Genomic DNA, 24914 nt, shown 5'->3' on the forward strand with positions numbered 1-24914 from the left:
TTGTTGTTGTAACAATATAAACATATCACGTCAGCATATACCCACTGTGTTTATGAGGAAGAGTTTTGATTATGACATGATATTAAGTGACCGGCTGCATAATTTGGGGGCCACATATGGCACTCGGGCCACAAGTTTGAGACCTCTGCTTTAATGGCTTATATTAGAAATACATTTGACCAGGTCTGAAACCCAGTTCACACATCTATAAAATACCTACCAGGCTATTATAATAAAATAACAAAAGTAATCATTTAGATTTTGTGGGAAATGGGGATTATGAAGTTCACAGCTGGTGTGTTTATGCTGCAGTGATAAATGATAACAAGCTCTGTCCTACACGAGGAGATGGATGTGCTGAAACTTCTCTCCATGTTTCTATGTTTGGAGGGAAAACAGCGGTGATCTCCTCACAATATAATCAGAGCTAAAGTATCCGCGGGCTGGATCCCATTTAGCTGACTGTCACCGCGCTAGATCCCTCAGAGAACTAGAGAGAGAGAGAGAGAGAGAGAGATGTGTGTGCACGCGCTCTACCGCCACCTTCATCATCCTCCTGCCCTGTGTCCTATGTCCCTTTATCCTGCAACAGGTTCCTAACACTCGAAATGACGAAGGTGAACAGAGAAGATATAACAGGCCATATATTCCGAATTAACTGTTTCCAAAGGCCAAAAAAAAACAACCCAATATAAGTCAAGTCAAGCCACATGACCCTGAATATTGTATATATTCACTTTTAGATAAATGGATGCACTTAACTCATCACAAAACTGGGACATATTTGCGTTAAAGCAGGACACTTAAATCAGACACTTTGCAAAACGTAAAATAATTTTAAAAAAAAGTTTATTAAAGTAATATAAAAGAAGAACATAATCCAACTGCAAAGAAAACAATGTGGCCTATGCACATTCTGTGCTTTATTTAGTGTAATGTTCAAAAGTTTAGAAGAAGAAACTGCGTATTATTCAGTGTTATCTAAGCGACAGAGATGAACAGCTTCACTTGTTTTAAAGCCTTAATTTTGCACAAACAGGACAAGAGCTGCGCAAAACTGCGTGGTGAATCATTTATACACTGTGTCTGAATTACGCACGAGCATGTCATCGACAGACAACTTTTTAGTCCACATGCTTATGTTAACTTCACTTAAAACACGGGGATTACTCCAAATGCTGTTTTAGAGATTTTTGAGAGATCATTTAATCTCAAATATTTTTGAATGTTTCGCAGCATTAAGGATTTTAAAAAAGAAAGAAAGAAAGTAGGCTGTAAAACTATTAATATGCAAGCCGACACGTCCACTGAGCGACACGTTACTTTAAATCCACCTGTATTAAAAGTGCTTTTGTTGTCAAACAATATTAATCTATTATTATTATTATAATCTATTTTAAATTTAACATTTTATAGGAGGTTTATGCTGTTTCGCAACGCGCGCTGGTTCTACGGGGGTTATTTTTCGATTCACTTTGGGCCAGAGGTGAACATTTTCACCAGCAGCCAATTCCCATTCTGTACGGGGCGTCTCTTTATATAGAGCAGCCAATAGAAATGCGGTCAGGGCGAGCTGCTGTCCAATCGAAGCAGAGCCTCCTGTAAGTGGGCGGGACTTTGAGGTTTTGGCAGCTGAGGAGAGTGTGGATGCGCAGCTTTCCCATTAAAGAAAAACCACACATGATGGAAGATATGCAAGAATCTACTGGGACACTTTGAAACCTTAGAGCCGCGACATCAATCAACTGTTTTTATGCGCTAAGGTAAGAGGACAAACACGTCCATGCTCATTTAGTCTGCGCAGGACGATGCAAACAAGTGTCTCCATGAGTTTGTGTTGCCTCATGCAAAAAGGTCTGTGTGATGGTTTTTCATTCTGTTTCCTCCACAGTTCGTTCTCGCTTGAAGCCGTGGTGGATGTAAGTGAGTACTGTACCTTCCTATGTATGGACTAAAACCAAAAAACAACGCCGCTTTAAATCTCCAGGAATCCAGGAATTAGACGCGACCTGCTTGGCTCAAACCATTGGAAACACTTGGGAATATGGGAATGTGTTGACGCGGCGTCGTCGGCGGGCGGAGGAAGGAGGAGGCTGCGGGTTTCTAGGCCGGACAGCGCGTACAGGACGAGTCCGTGTCCATGTGTGGAGACGTCGCGGCTATGAGACACCTCCAGGGACAGTGACTGGAAGACACGCGGAGACTTGAGACAGTGAGAGTGACAAGACACCATGAAAGAGAAGTCTAAAAATGCCGCGCGGACGCGGCGGGAAAAGGAGAATAGTGAATTTTATGAACTGGCCAAACTGTTGCCGCTGCCCTCCGCCATCACCTCCCAGCTGGACAAAGCCTCCATCATCCGCCTCACCACCAGCTACCTGAAGATGAGGATCGTCTTCCCTGAAGGTAACACAGCTGCTTTTGAATTTATAATAAATCTGAACGAGAAAAAAAAAACAACCTTAATTTTATGTGGATTATTGTAGATTATTAGGTTTGTAGCAACATGAGCACAGCAAAACCGATGAAAAGCGGTAAAAAAAAACGGTTATTTCACGGGAATGCAGCGTTTGCGTTAGTTAATTTAATTTCTTTAAAACGTGCTGTATTAAAAAAAAGCCGTATAATTTCATTATATTTTTTATTATTTAGTCTGTGTGTAATTTCTAGATTTATAAATTATAATAGTGTTATATAATACTATTATAATTTCTGGAGTTTCAGTAAAATTTTACTACTATATCCAGAAATTGTAAAATAATATATATACAGTATGTATGTACGTATATATATATATATATGTATGTATGTATATATATATATATATATACATATATATGTACACACATATATTCATATATATGTATATATATATACTGTATATATATATATATACATGTTAGAATACACTATCAGGATAGAAGATTATTACACCAAATCAATATAATTTAAAATAGTATACATATAACGTGCAACAGTATAATGCATGTAATCATTTAATTTAATATTTAAATGTACATTCATTTCCATCAACTGTATATATGTATACATATATATACATATATGTGTGTGTGTGTTCATATTTTGTGTGTGTTTAATATTTACAAAAAAGAAAAGTAAATGTACTTTTGAATATTGATTATTACATGTAATATAATGTATAAGCATCTAAGTACTTTATTTTGTATTAAGCATGCACTAAGGACACTAGTGCATACACTATATACATGCATACACACATGTGTATATATATATATATATATATATATATATATATATATATATATATATATATATATATATATATATATATAGACTATGATAGATAGATAGATAGATAGGATAAGTCTGCTGTGTCCCTCGGTCAGTGTCTCCAGCCTGCAGTGATGTGGTTTCTCTCTTGGGCCCCGGCAGCAGCAGCAGATTATCTGTGATGAGCTTCCATTGTGCGTGACTGTTGCAGAGCTGAACACATTAGTGTGATGTGAACACCTGATCACTCAGAATGTGCTGCTCCTCACAGCTGTGGCGCAGGTTGAGACGTAGGAACAGTGGAATTATGAGTAAGAGCCTGAAGGAAAAAAATAGAAAAAACTAGTCCTAGGGTCACGCAGATACACCTGCACATGTAATGTAACCTCACACGGATTATTTGACACAAATAGTGTTTGGTATTTATTTTCTAATACTGTGATAATAACACACACTCACACCAACTACTGAGCCTATGACATGTTTATTTCAGCTTGTTTAAAAAAATCTAAACTGCTTTAGCTGAATACTAACATTGCTGCATAAATGATACAATCATTTGGCTCGAAATTGGCCTTTGTAGTAGATTATTCACATGATTACATAACTATGAGAGATTCTTATCTTAATTAGGCATTAAACATTGTTTTAAAACCATGGTTCTCAAACTGTGGTGCGTGTACCAGCAGTGGTACATGGGCTTCCTCAGAAATACTGTTCTACTGTATATACTGGGGTTTGTGGAAAATGAAACAAATAAATAATAGAAGAGTCACCTCATCTTAATCTAATTTCACTCTACCAGTGTGTGAAGTATATGTGAGGAAGAGGAGACAGCAAATGATCTTATTGGGATAAATCTGTCTCCTGTGAAAAGTCCAGAGCTGACCTTGCTCGCTCTATTTTAACGTTGGTGATAACGTTGTTACTTCAAGAGAATTGAATATTTTCTCAAATGGTACTTGGTATCAAACAAGTTTGACAACCACTGGTGTAAAGCAGGTCCTCTTTCAACCGGGAGGTCGTGGGTTCGATCCCCCAGCTCGTGTTGAATCTGCATACCAATGTGTCCATGGGCAAGACACTTAACCCCAAGTTGCTTCTGAAGGCTGTGCCAGCAGGGTATGGACTATGATAGACATATGATAGAAGAAGTGCCAGTGAATGAAAACTGTCATTAAGACTTGAAGTCCCTACATAAGTACAGACTAGTGAGTATTTAAAAATCCACCAGGATGCACTCAGTTCTCCTAAGACCACACACGTGTGTGTGTACACAGCACACAGCGACGTTTTCCATGAGTAACTGCAAACACACAGTGATAAGCTCAGCAGTCGTCTACAGTCTGCGTTTTCCTTTTTCATGACTGGAGAAAGTGTGCCTGTTGTCACATGTGTGCTGTTTTACATGCGTGTACATGCACACGGGCACTCACTGAATAATTGAAAGGATCACGCTGCTGCTCCTGCAGACAGACATGCACACGCTTTTTTTTTTTTTTAACTCATCTGTCCATCACAGGCTGTGTTGTGAAGTGTTTCCCCTCCATTAAATCTCCTGTGCTGTGTTAAAGGCTGGACCTCTTGCACCTTTTTACTCCAAGCACACACACACACACACACACACACACACACACACACACACTGAAACACTTCAGCTTTTAGTGGTTGTTATTTCTGTGCATAAGTGAGGATAAAGGTAACAGAGCTCTTAATTTTTCATGAGGTGAAACAAAGCATGTTTTCTTTCTTTTTTTCCCTCTCTGTGATTTTGAGAGAGAAAGAGAGAGGGAGAGAGAGGTGTAGCAGCAGGACCTTTGGCCTCAGCCATGTTGTCCACCCTTGGTGAAATTACATGGCATCTCACACCATAACAAACATGTTGCTACATTTCTTTCTCTAGAGATTTAAACTGTGACTCAGGATAAAAATCATATTTATTTGACTCAATATTTGTTCAATGAAATTCACATTATGTGTCATTAGAGCTTCTTCATTTCAGTTGCTATACTCTTGTTTCCCACGACAGCCACTGTTTTTCAGTCCATGCCTCAGCAATATGTTGAATTATTATTATTACTATTGATATATATTTATTTTACTACGCTAAACATTTAGGATTTCTACTGTTTTTCTAGTGTTTTTTTATGGTTTAGATTTTTTAAATGATTTTTGAATGATAATAATGATGATTTTAAAATATCAGATAGTAACATTGTTAATGTTTGAGAGTTAAAACGAAATACATAATTAACACAGTAAGACCCCGACTATTTACCAGCTCCTGGATTTCGAGTATAATGGCTACAGCGCTATAGGCCTACGGACACAGTATTTATTTATTTATTTATTTATTTATTCGCATTCATTTTAATGTATTTTTCTTCTTTGCGTGGAAGAATAAGGTCGAGCGAGTATGAACGAACGCCTTTACACGTGGACATAAAAGTGCGCCCCCGACCACTAACAGATGTGCATTTTATTTATTTATTTATTTATTTAGGGCTGCAACTATATTTTGTTCATAATTAATTAAATAATTAATTGATTGTCGAATCCTGTTTCCCCCCCCAAACCTGGAAATTATGATGTTCTCCAAAGTGATATTTTGTCCACAAAGCAAAAATGATTCACTTCTACTGATTTTTGGTTAAATAGAACAAAAAAATAAATATGTAAAATATAAGAAGCTGAAGACTGTGTGAAAACAACACACAGCACTCAAACCGATTCATCCATTATCGAAATAGTGGACTATTCATTTAGTAATGATTCATAAATCGACTAATCGTTGCAGACCCATTTTAATGTATTTATTTATTCATGTATGTATTTTAAAGAAGCCACTTGCCATACTTGAGTAAAAAAATAATAATGATTGTAATGATTATGGGCTGCTGCTGCTGTTGGAATAATCAATCAGTAAGCATGAATGGATGTGTTGAAGATTGCGTGCGCGCGTGTGTGTGTGTGTGGGCGCGCGAGAGAGAGAGACTGCAGTGTTTTTTAAACAGTCTAAGGTATGCGGCTCATACCTCATCCTGCACAGTCATAATCTTGCGTGATTGTGTGTGTTTATATCATGATTTTTCATGCTGTTGATGCTGTTTTTTCTTTTTTTTTATCACTACTGATGTTACAACGTGTCTGCCTCTGACAGTAACTGAGGCAGAGAGAGAGAAAAAAACAACAGTTATGTGTTGGTCCTTGAACGCAACATTTAACAGCGAACAGCTCGTCATTAAATTAAACGAGAACTGTAGCCCTTTTATAAGAGCGTGTAAAGGTTTAATATTTGGTTATGTGTGTGTGATAATAGTGAGGATTGAAAAGGTGCGCTGTTATAATGTGACCGCGGCGCAGTCGTGAAGTCCGTATCAGCTCCATATGACGCAGTCAGAGAAGCGCAGAGGCCGCTGCGCTGCTCACTGTGTGCCGCATGTTTGTACTGCAGAGCGGGATTTGCATTTCAATCAGCACACACGCTCTCTCTTTTACACACACACACACAATAATGTGAATACATTTTCTCTCCAAGTCTATTTGCAGTGTTTGTGCATATTAATATTTTGGAACTGTATTAACTCTTATCTTATTCTGTTTATTAAAGCATTGACATGTAAGCTTCTACTTTCTATATTGTAGCCATTATCACATCAATGTTTTTCTTTTAAAGCAATTTGCTCAAATTTCTAGCACAGTTTAACAATTTCTAAGTGCTTTACAAAGCAGCAGAATAAAAGACATCAAATGCATAATGAACACAACAAAAAACGAAATTACAAGTTGCAGTTACAGCTGAGCTGCAGCAGTGATAATATACATAAGTATATATATATATATACATATATTAAACACAGTGGCAATATTTTATCAATATTTTATCACCATTGTTATAATACTCATAATATATAATAATAATATAATCCTCACTGGTATAGCCAAATTAGATTAAGATAATGTGACTGGCTTTCTTATTATTTAATTTATTATCTTTTTGTTTTTGTTATTTGTTTCATTTTCTACCCTGGTATATACAGTAGAACAGTAGTTCTTTTTTCTTTTTCTCTCCAAGTACCACCAGAGGAAGCTCACGTACCACTGGTGGTACACGTACCCCAGTTTGAGAACCATGGATACAGAGCACCTCATACACACGACCCACTTTATGAAGATGGCTGCAACCCAATTCATACTAAAAAGTTATGACAGGGGTACATTTGTGCACACAAAGACATTTCTACGCTCTGAATACATACAGCAGGCACTTCTTTTTTTATTTGAATAATTAATCACAATATCAACTTTATTAATAAAAAGCCTGCCGGTATTATTTGGCCACCCCAAACCAAAAAAACTCTTGTGAGCCATCTATAAATCATTCTTTGATAATTATTTTGATATCATTTTCTTTGTTCTTAGTTGAACTGATGGAGCAGATCTGGGTTGAGATTGTGACAGAGATTTTTTGTGCTTTTGTTGATCATCCTGTGTCCTGTGTCTGTGTTTGAGGAGCCCTATGCATTAAAAGGGATCCAACATCTCATATTGACCAAATGATTTTGCTGCATTCCTGCTTTCACTGTTATAAGAAATGTTTTTTTCTGTGTGTGATTTGTCTTGTAGGCCTCGGGGAGTCCTGGGGTCATGTGAGTCGTAATTCTCTGAATGGCATCAGCCAGGAATTAGGCTCCCATCTCTTACAGGTATTCACTGCCATGTTTTTATGTTTTTATGTTTTCACAATGACATTAAAAAAAGTGGGTTGAAATAATGCTACAAGGTCACATAAAAATGCCTTTAATTGTTGATTTAAAAAAAGAAGAAAAAAAAAAGACACTAAAAATGTTTAGCCGTAGGTAGACTGTGTTTGTGTGGTTTAGTGGCTGCTGCTGCTGCTGCTGCTGCTGCCGCTGCCATCTGCCTCCTGTTGCCTTCATTCTTGTAAAGAGTGAAATGAGCTGAACACATTCCTGGTCACGCACAGAGCCTCAGTCCGTCCTGCAGCCTCTCTCACATCAGCAGCAGCAGCAGCAGCAGCAGCAGCAGCAACACAATGGAGCAGAGCTGCAGAAGCTGCAGAGACGCAGGCTGGACAAACACAGCCACACGGCGACAGAGGGGTTGGCAGAGCAGGGACACGTCGCGGTCGTCAGAGTAGCAGAGGACGGCCACAGTTTCGCTGTCAAATAGATGGACAGGTTTACAGTGCAGTTAAATATGGCAGCAGACTGGCCTGGTTTCTGCTCCCCGATCAGGGAGACAAGTGGCGACAGAGCACTTCATTTCTCTCAGCCTCAAATTATTATTGTCAAATACAGATTTTCATTAAAGTTATTTTGATAATCACAAACACTAATATGAATGCACCAGTTGTGAAATTCTGGGCCAAACTAATGAGAGTTTACATAAAATACAGTTTGTTTTAATGATTGTTTTTGTAGTAGGGACACAAATTAATTATTGTAATTGTTTAGTCTTTCAGCCCTTCACACTATAACACTATTTTTGAATATCGCAAATAGAGCTGCACTGGTTAACTATGTTGGGTGTTTTTGCAATAATTAAACCAATATATCTTGTTTTCCAGCTTCTTAAATGTGAATATTTTCTGGTTTCTTTTGCTCCACATAAGAAATAAATCATTAAAACGGAGTCATTTTGGTTTGTGGACAAATCGAGACATGTTTGGTAAACAAGTAATCATAAGTTGCAGCCCTTAATCGCAAATTCAATCGTAAGCAAACTCCTTACCCTCAGAGTTTAGAGCCCTTTTGTTCTCTTATTTAACTTCTAAACTAATAACTGATTACTGCTTAATTCATTGATTCCTTTACAGCTTATGCTTCATGTCATTGTTATTTTCTGCCTGTCCTCAAGTGATTATTTTGCCTGTAGCTCTGCACACAGTGATCTATTGGTAGAGTCATAACAATAAGACGACAGTAACATTAATATTAACATTGAGAAAAAGGAGTTTCACTGTGGGAAATTCACAGGTGTAAATAATCAAATGAATGATGGATGAGTTCCATTTAGCTTCCTCAGTTTTGGGGGTGCATGCTCTTTCACACTGTCCTAACTCACAAGGCTGCTGTGCGTGCGGAATTGCTATGACATTTTTATGTTTTATTATATTTTAATCACAATTTCAGTATTTATTTTGATGTTTATTTGACCCAACATTGTGATCTTTAAAAATAAATACACACTTTAGTTTGCCAAGAAAGTTTAAGAACATTTAAGAAACCTAAGACGATATTAAACGACTACTTTAGACAGTATCTATCATGATAATTCCTTTGTTTCAGACGTTAGACGGCTTCATTTTTGTCGTGGCTCCAGATGGGAAGATAATGTACATATCAGAAACGGCGTCCGTCCACCTCGGCCTGTCGCAGGTTAGTTTGGTGGTTGAAGTCATGTGACCTGCTCTGGCTTGTGCCGCACCACAGGCGTCATACAGATAGTTCTGAGGTGAATGTTTGTTTTTTAACAGGTAGAGTTGACAGGAAACAGCATTTACGAGTACGTCCACCCAGCAGACCATGACGAAATGACGGCCGTCCTCACAGCGCACCAGCCATACCACTCACACTTTGTCCAAGGTAATCATCAACCACGGACGAGCATGTTGTATTAAATATGATACAGACTCGTCAGTTAATAACATTTTCTTTTTCTTTACGCTGCAGAGTATGAGATGGAGCGCTCCTTCTTTCTCAGGATGAAATGTGTCCTCGCTAAGAGAAACGCGGGTCTTACCTGTGGAGGCTACAAGGTAAGGTGTTTGCATGTTTTTGGGATTTTTCTGCTGCTTAAATGTGAATATTCTCCAGTTTCTTTGCTCCATATAATGAAGAAAATCATCAAAACTGACAAAACAAAAACAAGACATTTGAGAACATCATCGTTTCCCGGTTTGGTGATTTTTTTGGTGAAATTTTCATGGACCAAACCATTACTCGATTAATCGATGGAAAAATTGACAGATTCATCGATTATGAAAATAATAAATATTTAGTTGCAGCCCTGCTAATGTTTATATGGTTTAACTGATCAAACAATATAAAACCTTATCGTGAATTTGTTTCCGTGTGATTTTTTTATAAAGGGTTTAGGGTTTAAAAACAGTGACCACAGAATTGCTCACAATTTAAGAGCTGTTTTCAGACTTGGTCTAAAGAAAATCAGGGCTGGACATTGTCAGGAGTTTGTTGTTCACATATGGAGAATGCAGCAGGAGATCGTCTGGGTCAACAGTAAACATTTTTGGAACATTCAGGCAGGGGGGGGTTGGCAGCAGGACAGTCGCCAACTCACCCACTCTAAAATTATCTGCAGCTTTGCCTGTGGTGTTCTCCCCGCTCAACTCACTCAGACTATATTCTGGAATTTGGACTTTAGGGCGCTGGTAGCAGAATTTCCCCCCGAAAATGTACGGAACAACATGTGTGGATATTTGCATTCTCTCACAGACAGCCACTACTGGAACTTAACTTGAATTACAGTTTCATACCTAAAGATAGAATAGATGAATAGATCTGAATAGATCACTCTATGTGCTTTGTTGTGAGGAAAATTTTAATTTTGTTCTGAAGATAGTGATTGATAAAGACTTGGAGGGCTCACAATTTAGAAGGATAGCTTTCTAGGAAGGATGGCTTAGTCAAATAAAAGTCATGATAACAAGGTATTGATTTTGTTTGCACACGGTCCCTCAGTCTATAGAGGTGGAAGTTACACTCTTTAACCCTTAGAACACAGAGTGTTTGGGCTGCTTTTTTCCATCACTATGTTTAAACGTACATTATATACAGAGGGTATAAGAATGTGCAATATTATAGTGTCTTATATCCTTTTCCTTCAGCACAACCTAGGCAATCTGATGAAAAAAACAACTATATAAACACACCTCAGCAAAAAGTACTCAATATGTCACAGTTCAAAGTTCACTTGTCTCATTTTTATGAACAGAAAGAAAAGAAAAAATGCAATATCAAATGAATCATAACTTTGACTCAACAACAAAAAAAAGCCTTTATTAAAGCCTCAATATGTGACCTATAAACACGCACCCCCAGGATGCCCATATAAGGAGTTGCGTGTTATTCCCACGGCAAATTACCATGGGGGCACCGTGAGCACTAAGGGTTAAAATAACAGTGGAATTTAAGACTTTAGAACTGTTTTTTACTTTTTACTCATGGTTCTCAAACTGTGGTAAGTGTACCACTAGTGGTACACAAGCTTCCTCTGGTGGTACATGGAGGAAAATCAAATCTCTTCTACTGTATAAACCGGGGTATGTGAACCTCTGTGTGTTATGCCTCTTGATCCAGGTGATCCACTGCAGCGGTTACCTAAAGATCCGACAGTACAGCCTGGACATGTCTCCATTTGACGGCTGCTATCAGAACGTTGGGCTGGTGGCGGTCGGTCACTCGTTGCCGCCCAGCGCCGTCACTGAGATCAAACTGCACAGCAACATGTTCATGTTCAGAGCGAGCCTGGACATGAAGCTCATCTTCCTGGACTCACGGTACGTTCCTGTTGGTTCGCTGACCCTGGATTCATCTTGTCCACGGGTTTGTGAGTGAGTGAAATTGTAAATGCGAGAAGACTTAATGACCCCTGAGAGTATGTGTGTGTGTGTGTGTGTTGCTCAGGGTTGCAGAGCTGACAGGCTACGAGCCTCAGGATCTAATAGAGAAGACACTCTATCATCACGTCCACAGCTGTGACTCCTTCCACCTGCGCTGTGCTCATCATTTGTGTGAGTTAGGTTTGTTTTGCCTCATGACAAATTCTCTGCATCTGGATCTGCACACACACAGACATGATGTTATATTTAGTCATATTACAGTAGGATTGTATAATGTACATTATGATAAGTTACGTGATGTTACCTTACATTACCTCAACCAAGGTGGTTATTTTTTGGTTTGTTTTTCAAAGAGCGGTATAACTTAAAATAGATGATTTTTCTCAGGTTATGGCCCAAGGAAGACATTGATAGATTTTAAAAATAAATTCAAAACAGCTCATAATAGCATGGCTATAAAATGGGCTACAGTAAAGTCACAACACAATAAGAAAAAACAAACAAACCTAGTGCTATACAATAGATTTACAATACTAGATTTATCCTGTTTATATATGCAGGGTTTTTATAAACCAGGTACCAAAATGCCAATTTGCAGTCTTGCTTTAAAACCCCATAAAAATATCAAATTAATGCCAATAAACAATATTCCCTTTGAGTATAAAATGCATAATGACTTGAAAAATTGCTAAATTGTGGCAAATAGACAGTCAGACAGGTAATGCCGACTAGGTGTTGGAGATTTCATATCCTTTAACTTTGGTGCTCGTTTATGGAGTTGTTTGAGCTTTTTAAAAAAATTGTTTATTTAAACTTACTCTCTCATATTGAAGGTAAATACAAGAAGAAAATGCTCCCTTTAAAATTAAATAAATTAAGCCCTTCTGCAGCATCCTCCCCACTCCCTCACCATCAGTAGTGCCCTTATACTCATTTACTTCCCTAGAAAAAACCCTGATATGTGTTCATTATCCATACAGTAATCACCTATTGTGCATTCCCTCTGTTTTGATCTTGCAGTGTTGGTGAAAGGTCAGGTCACCACTAAGTATTACCGTTTCCTGGCCAAGCAAGGGGGCTGGGTGTGGGTCCAGAGTTATGCAACCATTGTACACAACAGCCGCTCGTCCCGGCCTCACTGCATCGTCAGCGTCAACTACGTTCTCACGTGAGTAACTGTGTCTGTCTGCTCCTTAAACACTGCTGGATTTACCACTGTGACTCTATTACACAAACCCACTGACGGATGAGTCTGAGATTGTTTGTTGTCACGTTCATGGCTCGGTGGCACGTTGTCACAGCTGTGGTGTCACTGGAAATGTACTGTAATGTACACCTAATAAAGTGTCAGGAGTGGAACCTGGTGGTGTCTTCTTCTGATGTAGCTCATCTGCTTCAAGGAGGGATGTATTGTGGTTTTCTACAATTCTTTAGTGGTTTTAAGATACTGTTGCCTTTGACCTCTGGCACCAAAAAGGCCTTTTTTATTCACACAACTGTTGCTCACTTGATATTTTCTCTTTTTTGAACCCTCAAGAGCATTGTCTGTGAAAATCCCAGTAGATCAGCAGTTTCTGAAATACTTACCAGGAGATGATGTGATGTGAGGTTTAGATTTTTGTTAGTTCACCCTTTAATACTGAGCGTATCGCAGAAGACACTTTTGCGCAAGTGCACTTTGTGTTATCGTAATTACGCATCAGTTTGTGCTATCAGACAAATTGCAACGGTTTCTGAAAGCTGAGAAGTTGCAAGTCAAAGCAAACCTGTGGTTATTACAGTCATTTCACTCATGCTGTTGCAGGAAACTGACAAATGAGCGTCTTTGTCACCAGAGAGGAGAAAGTTGGAAAAGTGCCTGGATGTAGTTTCTATTTTTATGGCCTGTTTTTGGGCATTGAGACAAAAACTCAAACAAATGTTACTTTAAATATGTTTTATACTGTTCAAATTTGGTGTTTATATACAACTACAGTGTTTTGTTTTTTTGTTAAATAAAACATTTTAAATTGTTAATACACTACTTTAACATGCAGTAAATTGTAAATAACTGCCAGATATTGAAAGTTATTCTGGAAAAATTTGCAAAAGCACTTACTCACAGGATATTTTCTGGCCCTTTTATGGTTAAAATGAGCAATAAAAAAGTTCAGATGGACATTTTGAGGCTTTTAGGTGTTAAAGGGTTAAAGCTATTGGTGCTTAATGCTCAACTATTGTCCTTAAAATATGCTTTTAGTTGTAGAAAATACAGTTTCTTATGAAACATTGAGTTTGTACTTTGTTTGTATTAGGAAATAATTTGTCGTGGTCACATTCCTATTGACTTGAGTTCTGTTCTTCTTTTTCCATCCAAACTGTAAACAAACAGAAAACCCTGCAACAAAAACTCAGTGCAGGCTATACTCCTGCTGTCTTTTCACTGTTGATACAGAAAAGGCAAAACTCAACATTTATTTATATGTAAATGTCATGGATAAAAGATTTACAGCAGCTTTGCGGCTTGGCTTCGTCGTCGTAGCAGCACATTTAGAGTGGAGTGCGATGTGATTGAATTGTGGGGCGCAGAGAGAGGGGTCACTCACATCTCTGCGGCGTTGTCATCTTCTGCTTTGATAAGATAATGAGTATTGATACTAGAGATTTACACAAATAGATCCCGTGAAGCAATTAACTGGAGGTTAATTGAAAATATGGCACGTGTTTGTTGAGGAATCTGTCAATCAAGAAACTTGGTCGATTCATAGCCGGAGTTGCGTTAGAAACAAAAGAGGCGGAACATGTTTTATTATCTTATTGATTATTCATTTAGTTGTTTGGCCCATAAAAGTCCAAACCTCATATAAGATAATATAAGATATACAGTATGTCCTCATATAAGACGTTCAATTTACTATTACTGAGGAGCAAAGAAATCCGAACCTATTCAAATTGAAGAGGCTGAGATCACAGAATCTATTTATTTTTGGATGCTTTATAAAAAAGCACCCAGGGGCATAAGATTCAATTCAGCTCAATTGTATTTGTATAGCACCAAATCACAGCATACATTATCTCAAGATACTCACAGTAAGGCAAAAACCTTTGTCATATTATAGAGAGCAGAGAAACCCAACAGTTCACACATGAGCTAGGCATCAGTGGAGAGATAAGATAAGATAAAATGAGTCTACGTCCACATTTTTGGTACCTCATAACCTTACTCACTCATGTTTCAGAAAACTGGAGTTTATTTTAATAACCTATTGTTATTATTATTATTATTATATTATGTTACTATTATTATTATTTTTATTATATAACCTAATAACACTGCTGTCTCACTTTAGTCGTCGTGTAGCAATTATACTTCTTTCTTTCTTTCTTTGATTAAAAATGCGTCGCTCTACTGAATGTCTCCACAGACATGAAAGCAAAACAACACTACAAGGGAACACATACAGTAGAGTCCATGAGGAGGTGATCGGCTTAATCAGGATTGTGGGAACTTTTGTTTGAATGGTTTTAATGCAACGCACATTTGTTGATATTTAAAAGTCACACTCTACAGCTTTTAATACCTGCTTAACTGTTTAGCTAAATAGTTTTGCAGCCCCAGATGGGTGATTATGATAATGATGTCTTTTTTTAGGAAACCACAACTGTCCTGCTTTTTCTTCCCCCAGTGGTTTTGGACATTCCTCCCTCTCTGACTCTCCCGTGTGCCAGCTTCGCTGTCCGTTACCTGTGGCGGCCTCTCTGTGCTGGCGTCAGTCATCTGGTAGAGTTTATCTAAGACTGGCAGCTCTGCCTGCAGAGAATATAAACAGAAACAGAAGCTGAGGGTTACATCCAGAGCCTTCCTCGCACACTCACACTCCAACAGCACAGAACTGCCACTCCTTATTACAAACAGCTATTTTTCACCTCTGATACCGACTGCGATCACGACTCCACCTGCATGAGCCACACTCTTATATCAGTGAGTGAGGACGACCGGCGATACTCACCGATGATCTCAATAATGTTTTGCCTCCGATGTGTGTGTTTCACAGATGTATGAGTGAGTGAGTGCGTGAAGGAATACAAGCTATAAAAATCTCCACCGAGCAGCGTGGCTGGCTGCATTTAAAGCCAAAGAACAGCTTGACACACATTTCCTCTTCCTCCAACATCACATCCACAACGGGTTTGTGTTTATGGCCTTTTAATTGATAGGCTGTAAACTTGATGAGTGTTTATGGGCACCAGCTTGCTGCCAGGGGAACAAAGCCTTACTCTGCCTCCCTCCTCTCCTCCCCTGTGTTCTCCTTATTTGTCCGGCTTATGTAAATCTTTGTTCAACGCAGAGTATGGATTGAGCCACGCAGTGAATGTTGAAAAGAGGCACACATGAGGCAGAATACAGTGTGAGGTATCGGCTGTGGTGTAGCGTTGTTATCAGGAGCAGAGGAGGTTTGCCCGACACCCTCGGTGTGTACAGCCGTGGATAACACAGGTGATACAGGCACTTCACCTGCATGTGAACTCCCACTGTGTGCTCAGCTCTGATAACCTGTGAACCTCCCTGTCCCGGGGTCTGTGGACCTTTCCATTGGTGCCACAGCCTGCCTGTGATTTAGGGACTTGTCAAGCGACGGCTTGTCTGCAGCAGAGGCACGTAACTGCACTTTATTTGTCTCACTCTGTCGACAGTTGCGCTGTATGTGTTCAATCAGTTCTGCTGCGCGCTATTTTAGCGCTAAGTAAATGTGTCACCCCTTCTGTCTCACACATGCACTCCATTCTTCTTCTTCTTTCTTTTTTTTGTAAAGGCGAGACAATTTCAGTGTGCCACAAAAAAACCATTTCCATTAATGAATCTTTATTTTTGACACATTTATTGAGTGTAACAGATGTTTTCATACAAGATGAGATTTGTTGGCTTTAAATTAAAACCTGGTTGTAAAGAAAGCGTAATGTAGATGGCCTGTGAGGGAAAAACCAGACGCTAAGGCACAATCCTCAGGTGATAGAAGAGTTTTTCATACTTGAAGACTGTGGTTCTTAAACTTTTTATACCACGTGAGAAAATATTGAGCTCTTGAAGTAACACAATGATCACCAACGTTGAAATACAGTGAAATGCAGATTTATTCCCAATAAGATAATTTGCTCTCTCATCATCCTCCTCTTCCTCACATAAACTTCACACGCTGGTATAGGGAAATTAGATTAAAATGGATTGAGAGATAAGGTGACTAATTATTATTCTTTCATTTATTATTATTATTATTATTTTTTGTTTCATGTTCTACACCGCTCCGATCACATATCCTGGTATATACAGTATTGTGATTTTCCTCCAAGTGCCACCAGAGGAAACTTGTGTACCATGGCTTTAAGATGAAGATCATTTTTTCTTTTGTCCCCAATAGCCTTCTGCTTTATTCAAGACTCCTGGTTGGTGGTTGAAAGTCTGTGAGATACTAACACGATGTTCCATAATGCAAAATCTTCAGTGTCCAGTGAAGATCTGGAGATGGAAAAAAGCCAAAAATGGCCAAAATTGATTCTCGGCTAAAATGATAAAACCTTGCATATGAGTCAGAGTTAGTTTTTGACTTGAATTTAAAACTTTCAACGATTTTAGTTTCACTGTGAAGAACTAAAAGTGAAGAACCACAGGATCCAAGGGTCTTCCTGGTTCATAGGTCACAAGTGTTTTTGATTCCCCCATAGTTCATGCTCACAAATGAGTGTGTGAAATACACTTAGTGTTAATATTTCAAAATCTGTGTAAAACTATGAGGGAAAAAAAACTAAAACTAACTATAAGAAAATAATTGTAGTCAAATGCTGCCAGCATCATATTTGAATATTATATTTTAGGGCTTGTAGCAGACACAAATCCTCGGAAATATGTCTTCTTGTTTTTTTGTTTGCTTGGAGAGACACTGAGACAAGAGACGTGTGTAGAAAATGGATCACTATTTGTCTCGGGTAAACCCTGTCCAGGTTTTAGACTCATCATCCTGTGAAAGATCTTCAGAACACTTAAGCGAGAAATCAATTCCAATTTCCCTGTAGTGAGACGTCCAAGCTTCTCCTGTGGGCCTGATTTAGCCAGACACAGCCTTTAATCTCTCCATGTATTTGATTGGACAGCTTTCCCTCTGTAGAGTGTTTGTTGAAGGCCTTGCTCCAATCCTTCTGGTAAAACAAGCATCCCAACAGCCGTCCCAGCCCACTCAGCACACCCCCCACCCCATAACACACACACACAGACACACAAACACACACATCTCTTCACACCGTGGCCTTCTCGGCACCGTGATGGGGCTCTAATACCTAAACAGATGTTAATTGGTTTTTGTGCTAAGCGACAAAGGAAACACACAGGTACACACAAGCTGTTTATGTTTGTTAATAAACAGCATGTCTCGCTGAGAAGCGTCTCTACTTGTGTAATTGTAAACCATCTTAAATCTGTGACATGCAAATGCAAATGTCAGTGGTATTGTGTTGAAAGCGCCATGTGTAATTTATGCTTGCGTCTTCAGGGAGACGGAGTACAAAGGACTCCAGCTGTCTCTGGACCAGGCCGCGTCCAAGGCCCAGTTCCCCTACAGCAACAGCAGCAGCACGGCCAGCAGCCTCGTGGACAGTTGCAGGACACCCAAGAGCAAAGTGTCCCGGCACAAAACCAAAGCTAGATTGTCACCGTACACACAGGTGAGGATCTTCAGCACTCTCAATTACATATGCAATGCGATCCTGTGTGTGAATGGTACAAGAAAGTAAGAAAAACACACATTTGCAATTAAAGAAAAACTTTGGTTTCAGGAAAGGAGCAGGTTGTGTGTGTGTGTGTGTTGCTCTATAAGGGGTTCGGTGTGATAGTGATGCTTAGAACATGCAAAAGTCATAAGGTCAAAAGGCAGAAAAGAGGAGAAAATATAAAGCACAAGTAAACAAATCCCCCTTATTTTCTCTCTGACAATAAATACATGGAAAAACTAAAAATGTAATGTCCAACTCTACAAAGTTGCAAGAACTGACCACAATGCATTCCTGCTGAAGTCACTCAGTGAAAAATGTCCTTTAGGCTCTTGTATTTTGGGGCCCACAGCTCATTGATGTCCTTCACTGACAGAGCTGGTTACTTCCCACAAATGGACAGAACAAAACATCAGTACTGGTGGCTCTCTTTGCATCTTCTTATTTTTTACTTGTCCTTTTTAATACAATAAATATAATAATCCATTTGTATTGTGAAGCTGATGTGGAGGTGATATGTACGCAGGGTTTGACAATATCTTAATCTCTGTCAGTATCTGTTCTATACTTTCTTTTTCTTTTTTTTTTGGTTGCTTTGCAGCATATGCAGTTGTTACGATTGCTGGAAAAGCAAACTTTCTAACTCTCTCTGAACTCTCTCTCTGTGAACTGCTGTTAGATTGGTCAGTCAGGGGCCAAGCTTCAAACAGAGCCAAGACGAGATGCAGAAGTCTGGTTCTCTCTATCCCAGATCTCTGATTTACATTATGCTAAAAGATGTTTTATTGATTGATAAAACCAGAAATACCTTGCCTACCCCAGCTCTAAGTGTCATTATGGCATTTGCATTCCGACTAATACTTTAGGAGAGATGTAATTAACTTTTTTGGAGGCCATGGTGGCTGCATTGTCTTCAACCAGTGATTTCTTCAATTTCAATTTTCTCTATGATCTCTTTCCTTGACCCTTACCCAAATTCCCCACTGCAGTATCCCAGTTTCCAGACAGAGAGGTCAGAGTCTGACCAGGACAGTCCGTGGGGCAGCAGCCCTCTCACCGACTCAGCCTCCCCTCAGCTGCTGGAGCAGAGCGAAGGTCTGGACGCCTCCTGTGTGTACAAGCAGTTCACTGATCCCCGCACACTCTGCTACAGCCCGTCTGAAGAGCAGCATCACACACACCTCCACACACATGGTCAAGGTCAGCGCTGTGAGCGGGGTCGATGCGAGGCGGGCAGATATTTTCTCGGAGCGCCTCCGCCTGGCAGCAACATGCTGTGGGGCACCACCCGGTCCATCCTGCCGCTGAGCAAGAGCTCTCTGGAGAACCATGATGGATACAACAACAGCATGCAGCACATCACAGCTGTCCACAGCTACAACGGTGAGACATGCGTGGTGACAGCCATTCATTTTAAACGCTTACAAAGACAGCACATGTCACATGACCACTCATGTACTTATGTACGTGTGTGCACTTGAAACTATAACACATGGGAAAAAGTAATGATGATAGGTAAGAGCATGGATTTCTTTTCCTGGACTGATGAGAAGGTGGAGCTGTGACATCATTTCCACAAGTCACAGTGACTTTCTGTCCAGGTTAAAATGCTGCCTCTGAGTTTTCAGTTGTGTGGATGTCCTGAGTCCGTGTTTCCCCAATCCTGGTCCTCAGGGACCCACTGTCCTGCATGGTTTAGATGTTACCCATCAGGTCTGTTGGAGCAGGGAAACATCTAAAACATGCAGGGCAGTGTGTCCCTGAGGACCAGGATTGGTAAACACTGTCCAAAGTAAATGTACTAAAAGAGATGTATGACACAAGATGAATTTCCAAAAGGATCATTAAACATTTTGTCTAGTTCTAGTCGTAGCACAATATACCGATGATACCGATGACACAGAGTGACCTGAAGTTTATCCACACCAGAAGCACTGTTTTGTCCACGTGTGTGCCACTTTCTGCTTATCTCTTAACGGCACAGAGATGTTTATATAGTAGATGGATGGAGAGTGACATGATTGTGGTGGAGAAAAGAAAGATTTATGTCACATAAAATACATATTAATCTTTAATTGTTTGTTTCGTGTTTTCTCATCATATTATTCTCGTAACACACACTGAAAATAGTCTACGGTAAATCCCTTTATTGACTGTAGAGAATGAAAATGTGTATTGGAGGTGGAAGAACTTTCCGAAAACCAGGATTATGTGCCGATATTACGCTTGAAATTTCATGAGCCTCTGATAAATAGTTGTTGAGTGGTGATATCTTCCTCAGTAATGCGTTATATGTAACAAGCATCAAGTGTGTTTACATGTGTTGATTCCACAAACGCTGCAGGATTAAGAGGAAGCCAGAAGCGGCCGTGGCTGCCAGGAATGATATCAGTGCTTGCTAATGTTGCCACTGCCCTGATTGCGTTCCCTGTTTCCCTCTGCAGGCCAGGGCCACTGGGATGACGACAGTGTGGTCAGCTCTCCAGACGCAGGCTCAGCCAGCGACTCCGGGGATCGGTACCGAGCAGACCACTACCACTGCAGCCCACAGGAACCCAGCAAGATCGAGACGCTGATCCGAGCCACGCAGCAGATGATCAAGGAAGAGGAAAGTCGACTTCAGCTGCGCAAATGTCCTCCAGATTCTCCAGTGGGACCAGCCAATGGACTGCCCAAGGGCCCCGGACCATGCTTCATTCCCGAGTACACTCAGGGGCAGCTGCCGCTTCAGTCTGTGGTGTGTCGAGGGTTGAATCAGGTGGTCAGCCCCGCAAATAGCCCCGCCCCGTTATCTCAGCACAGCAGTCCGGGATCTGAGCGCCTCCACAAGCCCAAAGACTACCTCCAGACGGACCTGCCACCCCTTTCTTTGCCACTACATCACCCACTGGGTCGGTCCGGTCCGTGTTCGGCGTCTCCCACCTTGTACCCCTCCCACAACCATCCACGGCCATATTTGGACAAGCATACAGCCTACTCCCTGACAGGCTACGCCCTGGAGCACCTCTATGACCCTGAGAGCCTTCGGGGCTACTGCACGTCCAACAGCACTGGCCCCACTCACTACGACATGACCCCACACCTCCGCATGCCGTCAGAGCAGCCCCCCGGACACAAAGGCACCTCCGTCATTATCACCAATAGCAGCTAACACCCACAGTGTGACTGAAGGCACACCGCCTGAGCTGGTTATCTCTGTTACAGCATTAAGCTTTTTTTTTTCATTCTGGATCCTGTTAGTTTGGTTTTCCATCATACCAATCAATTCTGATCCCATTTGCTGCCTCATTATGGATCCACATTTCCACTCAAGAGTCTACAGCAGCAAATGTTAAGCTGTGTATTTTCTCTAAACAGGTGCTATGTCTCAAGAGGAAGAGATTCGGCCTCATAGTGCTGTTTCATTGCAGGTTCTGTAAGAGTAACGTCATCTCACTTTATGTATTTCCTCAATCCCAAATTAGGTACAGCACCAACTAAACCCAAATATACAGTAGAAGTAGTTACAGGGGCTAAGATGGTGAGAATTTAATACCAGATCCATAGATGAGGATGAGGATTCCAAGTCAGGCAGACAGAGTCGATGAGGAGATGAGGAGACCATCAAGGATGGCAGGAACTGAGGGGAACATGAGAATGAGACTTCTGTTGTTTTTTTACAACAGATTCTCACTCAGAAAAAGGGGTTTGAACATGTCAACAGCAGAGTTTACAATCTGGCAGCGTAGAGATGGGATGATGATTGAGCGGTGAGTCTTGGAAATGCAGTGATGAGATGCACCTGGTGGATCTGCCCTGACTCCTGACACCTGCAGACAATCACACACACACACACACACACACACAGATATGCAGCCCTAAAGCAGGTTTACAGTAAGAGACTCATTTTCAAGATAGTGAGATTAAAGAAAGTTGGGAACTGAATTCTCTCAAAGAAAAATAAATCCCAGTCTAATATTTGTTTGAAACAAATAAATCCACAAACAAAGGCCTCACTTGGACAACTACGAACCAGGTGTGCTGCTAGAAAAATTGGTTTATATCTCGGTCAGTAACACCCCAGTTTCTCGCTGGATCTGCTGCGTCTCACGTGCGTCTCTCATTCACACAGCGAGCGTTTCTGCTGCAGCATGTTTAACATAGAGTTTGCCTTTGAAAATCATCATAAAACATACCTTTAAATACTAAATGTTCTCGACTTAATGCCAAAAGTCTGACCATAACCAACAACCAACGGCAGATACACGAACAGGGATATAAAACCAGAGAGAGAAAAAGGAGGAATAACACATGGCAGAGATCATGAACAGCAGTACAACAAAAACATTTGGATATTGAACTGTGTTGTGTAACTGGTCTCAGGTACATGAGATGTGTGGCCTTCATTTGAATGATCTCATGAACAGCAAAATGGTGCATTTCAAGTCACGTAAAGTCAGTTTTATTGACGTAGCCCAACATCACAAACACAGTTCACCTCGAAGGGCTTTACAGTCTGTACAGCAGGTGACACCCTCTATCCTTAGACCCTCACATCGAGTGAGGAAAAACTTTATAAAATATCTAGTGGCATCACAGGGAGGACAGGCCCAAAAATATACACAAAAAAATGTGTGTTGGAAAGTATCAATTGATCCAAATTTGATGAGTATGATGGAAAACAGGACTGAGTAGAGAGAACAGTTTAGCATCTTGGCAACAGCTCCATCACTTTCAGTTTTTCCCCGTAACTTTTTGCACTATAAGAGACAGAGTTCTTGTCTTGTGAAGAGGTCTCCTTTCTTTTTCACTGCGTGCGGGCGACTCGGTCGGGTGTGGTGCACTTTTCTGTGATGCAGGCTGAAGCTGCTATGCATCAATTTCAAACCTCGCAGACTAATATGCAAAGCCATTCTCTAGACGTTTCCTTTCTCTTCACTTTTGTAATCTTTCAGGAAAGTAAATGTAGTGATGCGAGGGTGATATATATATATATATATATGTATATACAGTATATATATATGTATCTCATCGCAATATTAGAGTGCATGGGGGAAAAGGATCAAAAGGACCTGATTTATTTTCTGCGTCAGAAGATGAGGGAAGTATTTCCTCTGTGGACATCTGTGCTTATCGTGTCTGAGCGACTGTAGTGGACTGGAACTTGTGAACGTATGCAATTTGACCCGTTTGAATGCTAAGTAGGGCAGCTTAATTGCATCACAACCCTGAGGAAACTGTTCATTATTGTTATGTGGGCATGTTTGTACAACAGGATTGAAGTTTTCTCTGTCATTTTTTTCCCTCTCTGCGTCCTCTTTTCAACCCATAGAAGAACCTATATTTATACGAGTTTTCCTTTTTTTCTTCTCCCTGTTTTGTCACTGCCTGAAATGTGCTCCATCTCTTAAATTTTATTTATGGTGTATTGTAAATATGCTCATAAAAGAAAATGGCACCACATTTAAGCACATGGGCAAAAACTGTATTTATTATTGAGTAAATGTTTCTTTGTGATTTTGAAATAGAGCTTCAATCAAATACGGTCTAACTGCTTGTATGATGAGTGTATTTTTGACTAAGGCAGATGTTAAATGACGACTAAATAAAATCATTTTACAAACTTTGATTCAATGTTTAGAGAATTATAATTAAAATCACGGTTGAAAACATAACTTCACTTTCAATTAATGCACGTATACTCTAGAACACTAGAATGTCCAAAAAAGTATAACACTTAAACTGTGCTTGTTCAAAAACCTTAATATGTATCAAAAATTTCAGTTAGGTGAGAAAAGTCCCAAGTCTTGTGATCCGTTTCAAGTTGAACCACGTCTCTACATTAAAGCATGACGACACTGTGAGGCTCAAAACTGGGCTGGTGTGTGATCATTTCTTGGACCGTTTCCCATTCATGTGTATGTGGAAATTATTCAGTTTTTTTGCAATTTTTGTCACCATGGTTGATCGAAATGCTTAGAAGAGTAAGAAAACGTCATTCCCGATCACACCCCATGATTAGGAATGTCGTGTGACATACTTAACTATGACATATTTTTAGCATGTCGTCCAAAAATTGACAAAAATGTCATACTATAGCATGTCGTCCAAATTTTGAAAAAAAAGGTAATACTATAGCATGTCGTCCGAAATTTGACAAAAATGTCATACTATAGCATGTCGTCCAAATTTTGACAGAAAAGTCATACTATAGCATGTAGTCCAAAATTTGACAAAAAAGTCATAGGTTAGTATGTCGTCCAAATTTTGACAAAAAAGTCATAGGTTAGTATGTGATCCAAATTTTGACAAAAAAGTCATAGGTTAGTATGTCGTCCAA

The 24914-nt window shown here is 39.8% G+C and overlaps 1 protein-coding gene across 2 annotated transcripts; it reads left to right on the forward strand.

The window, feature by feature from the left end:
* The first annotated feature begins 1685 nt into the window (after positions 1-1685).
* Positions 1686-24402, forward strand: sim1a (SIM bHLH transcription factor 1a). 2 transcript variants are annotated; one of them, XM_058646712.1, is made up of 13 exons: positions 1686-1763; positions 1892-1919; positions 1988-2406; positions 7879-7958; positions 9564-9653; positions 9752-9860; positions 9948-10033; positions 11595-11794; positions 11922-12028; positions 12878-13025; positions 18379-18550; positions 19585-19978; positions 21040-24402. In XM_058646712.1, exons 3-13 carry the CDS (start codon positions 2232-2234, stop codon positions 21744-21746), a joined length of 2268 nt encoding a protein of 755 aa, XP_058502695.1. In that variant the 5' UTR covers positions 1686-1763; positions 1892-1919; positions 1988-2231; the 3' UTR covers positions 21747-24402. The 2 variants fall into 2 exon arrangements, with proteins under 2 accessions (XP_058502695.1, XP_058502694.1); XM_058646711.1 differs by having other exon boundaries at positions 1892-2406.
* Positions 24403-24914: the final 512 nt, after the last annotated feature.

This window comes from Solea solea, chromosome 13 (assembly GCF_958295425.1).
Source record: "Solea solea chromosome 13, fSolSol10.1, whole genome shotgun sequence".
NCBI lineage: Eukaryota > Metazoa > Chordata > Actinopteri > Pleuronectiformes > Soleidae > Solea > Solea solea.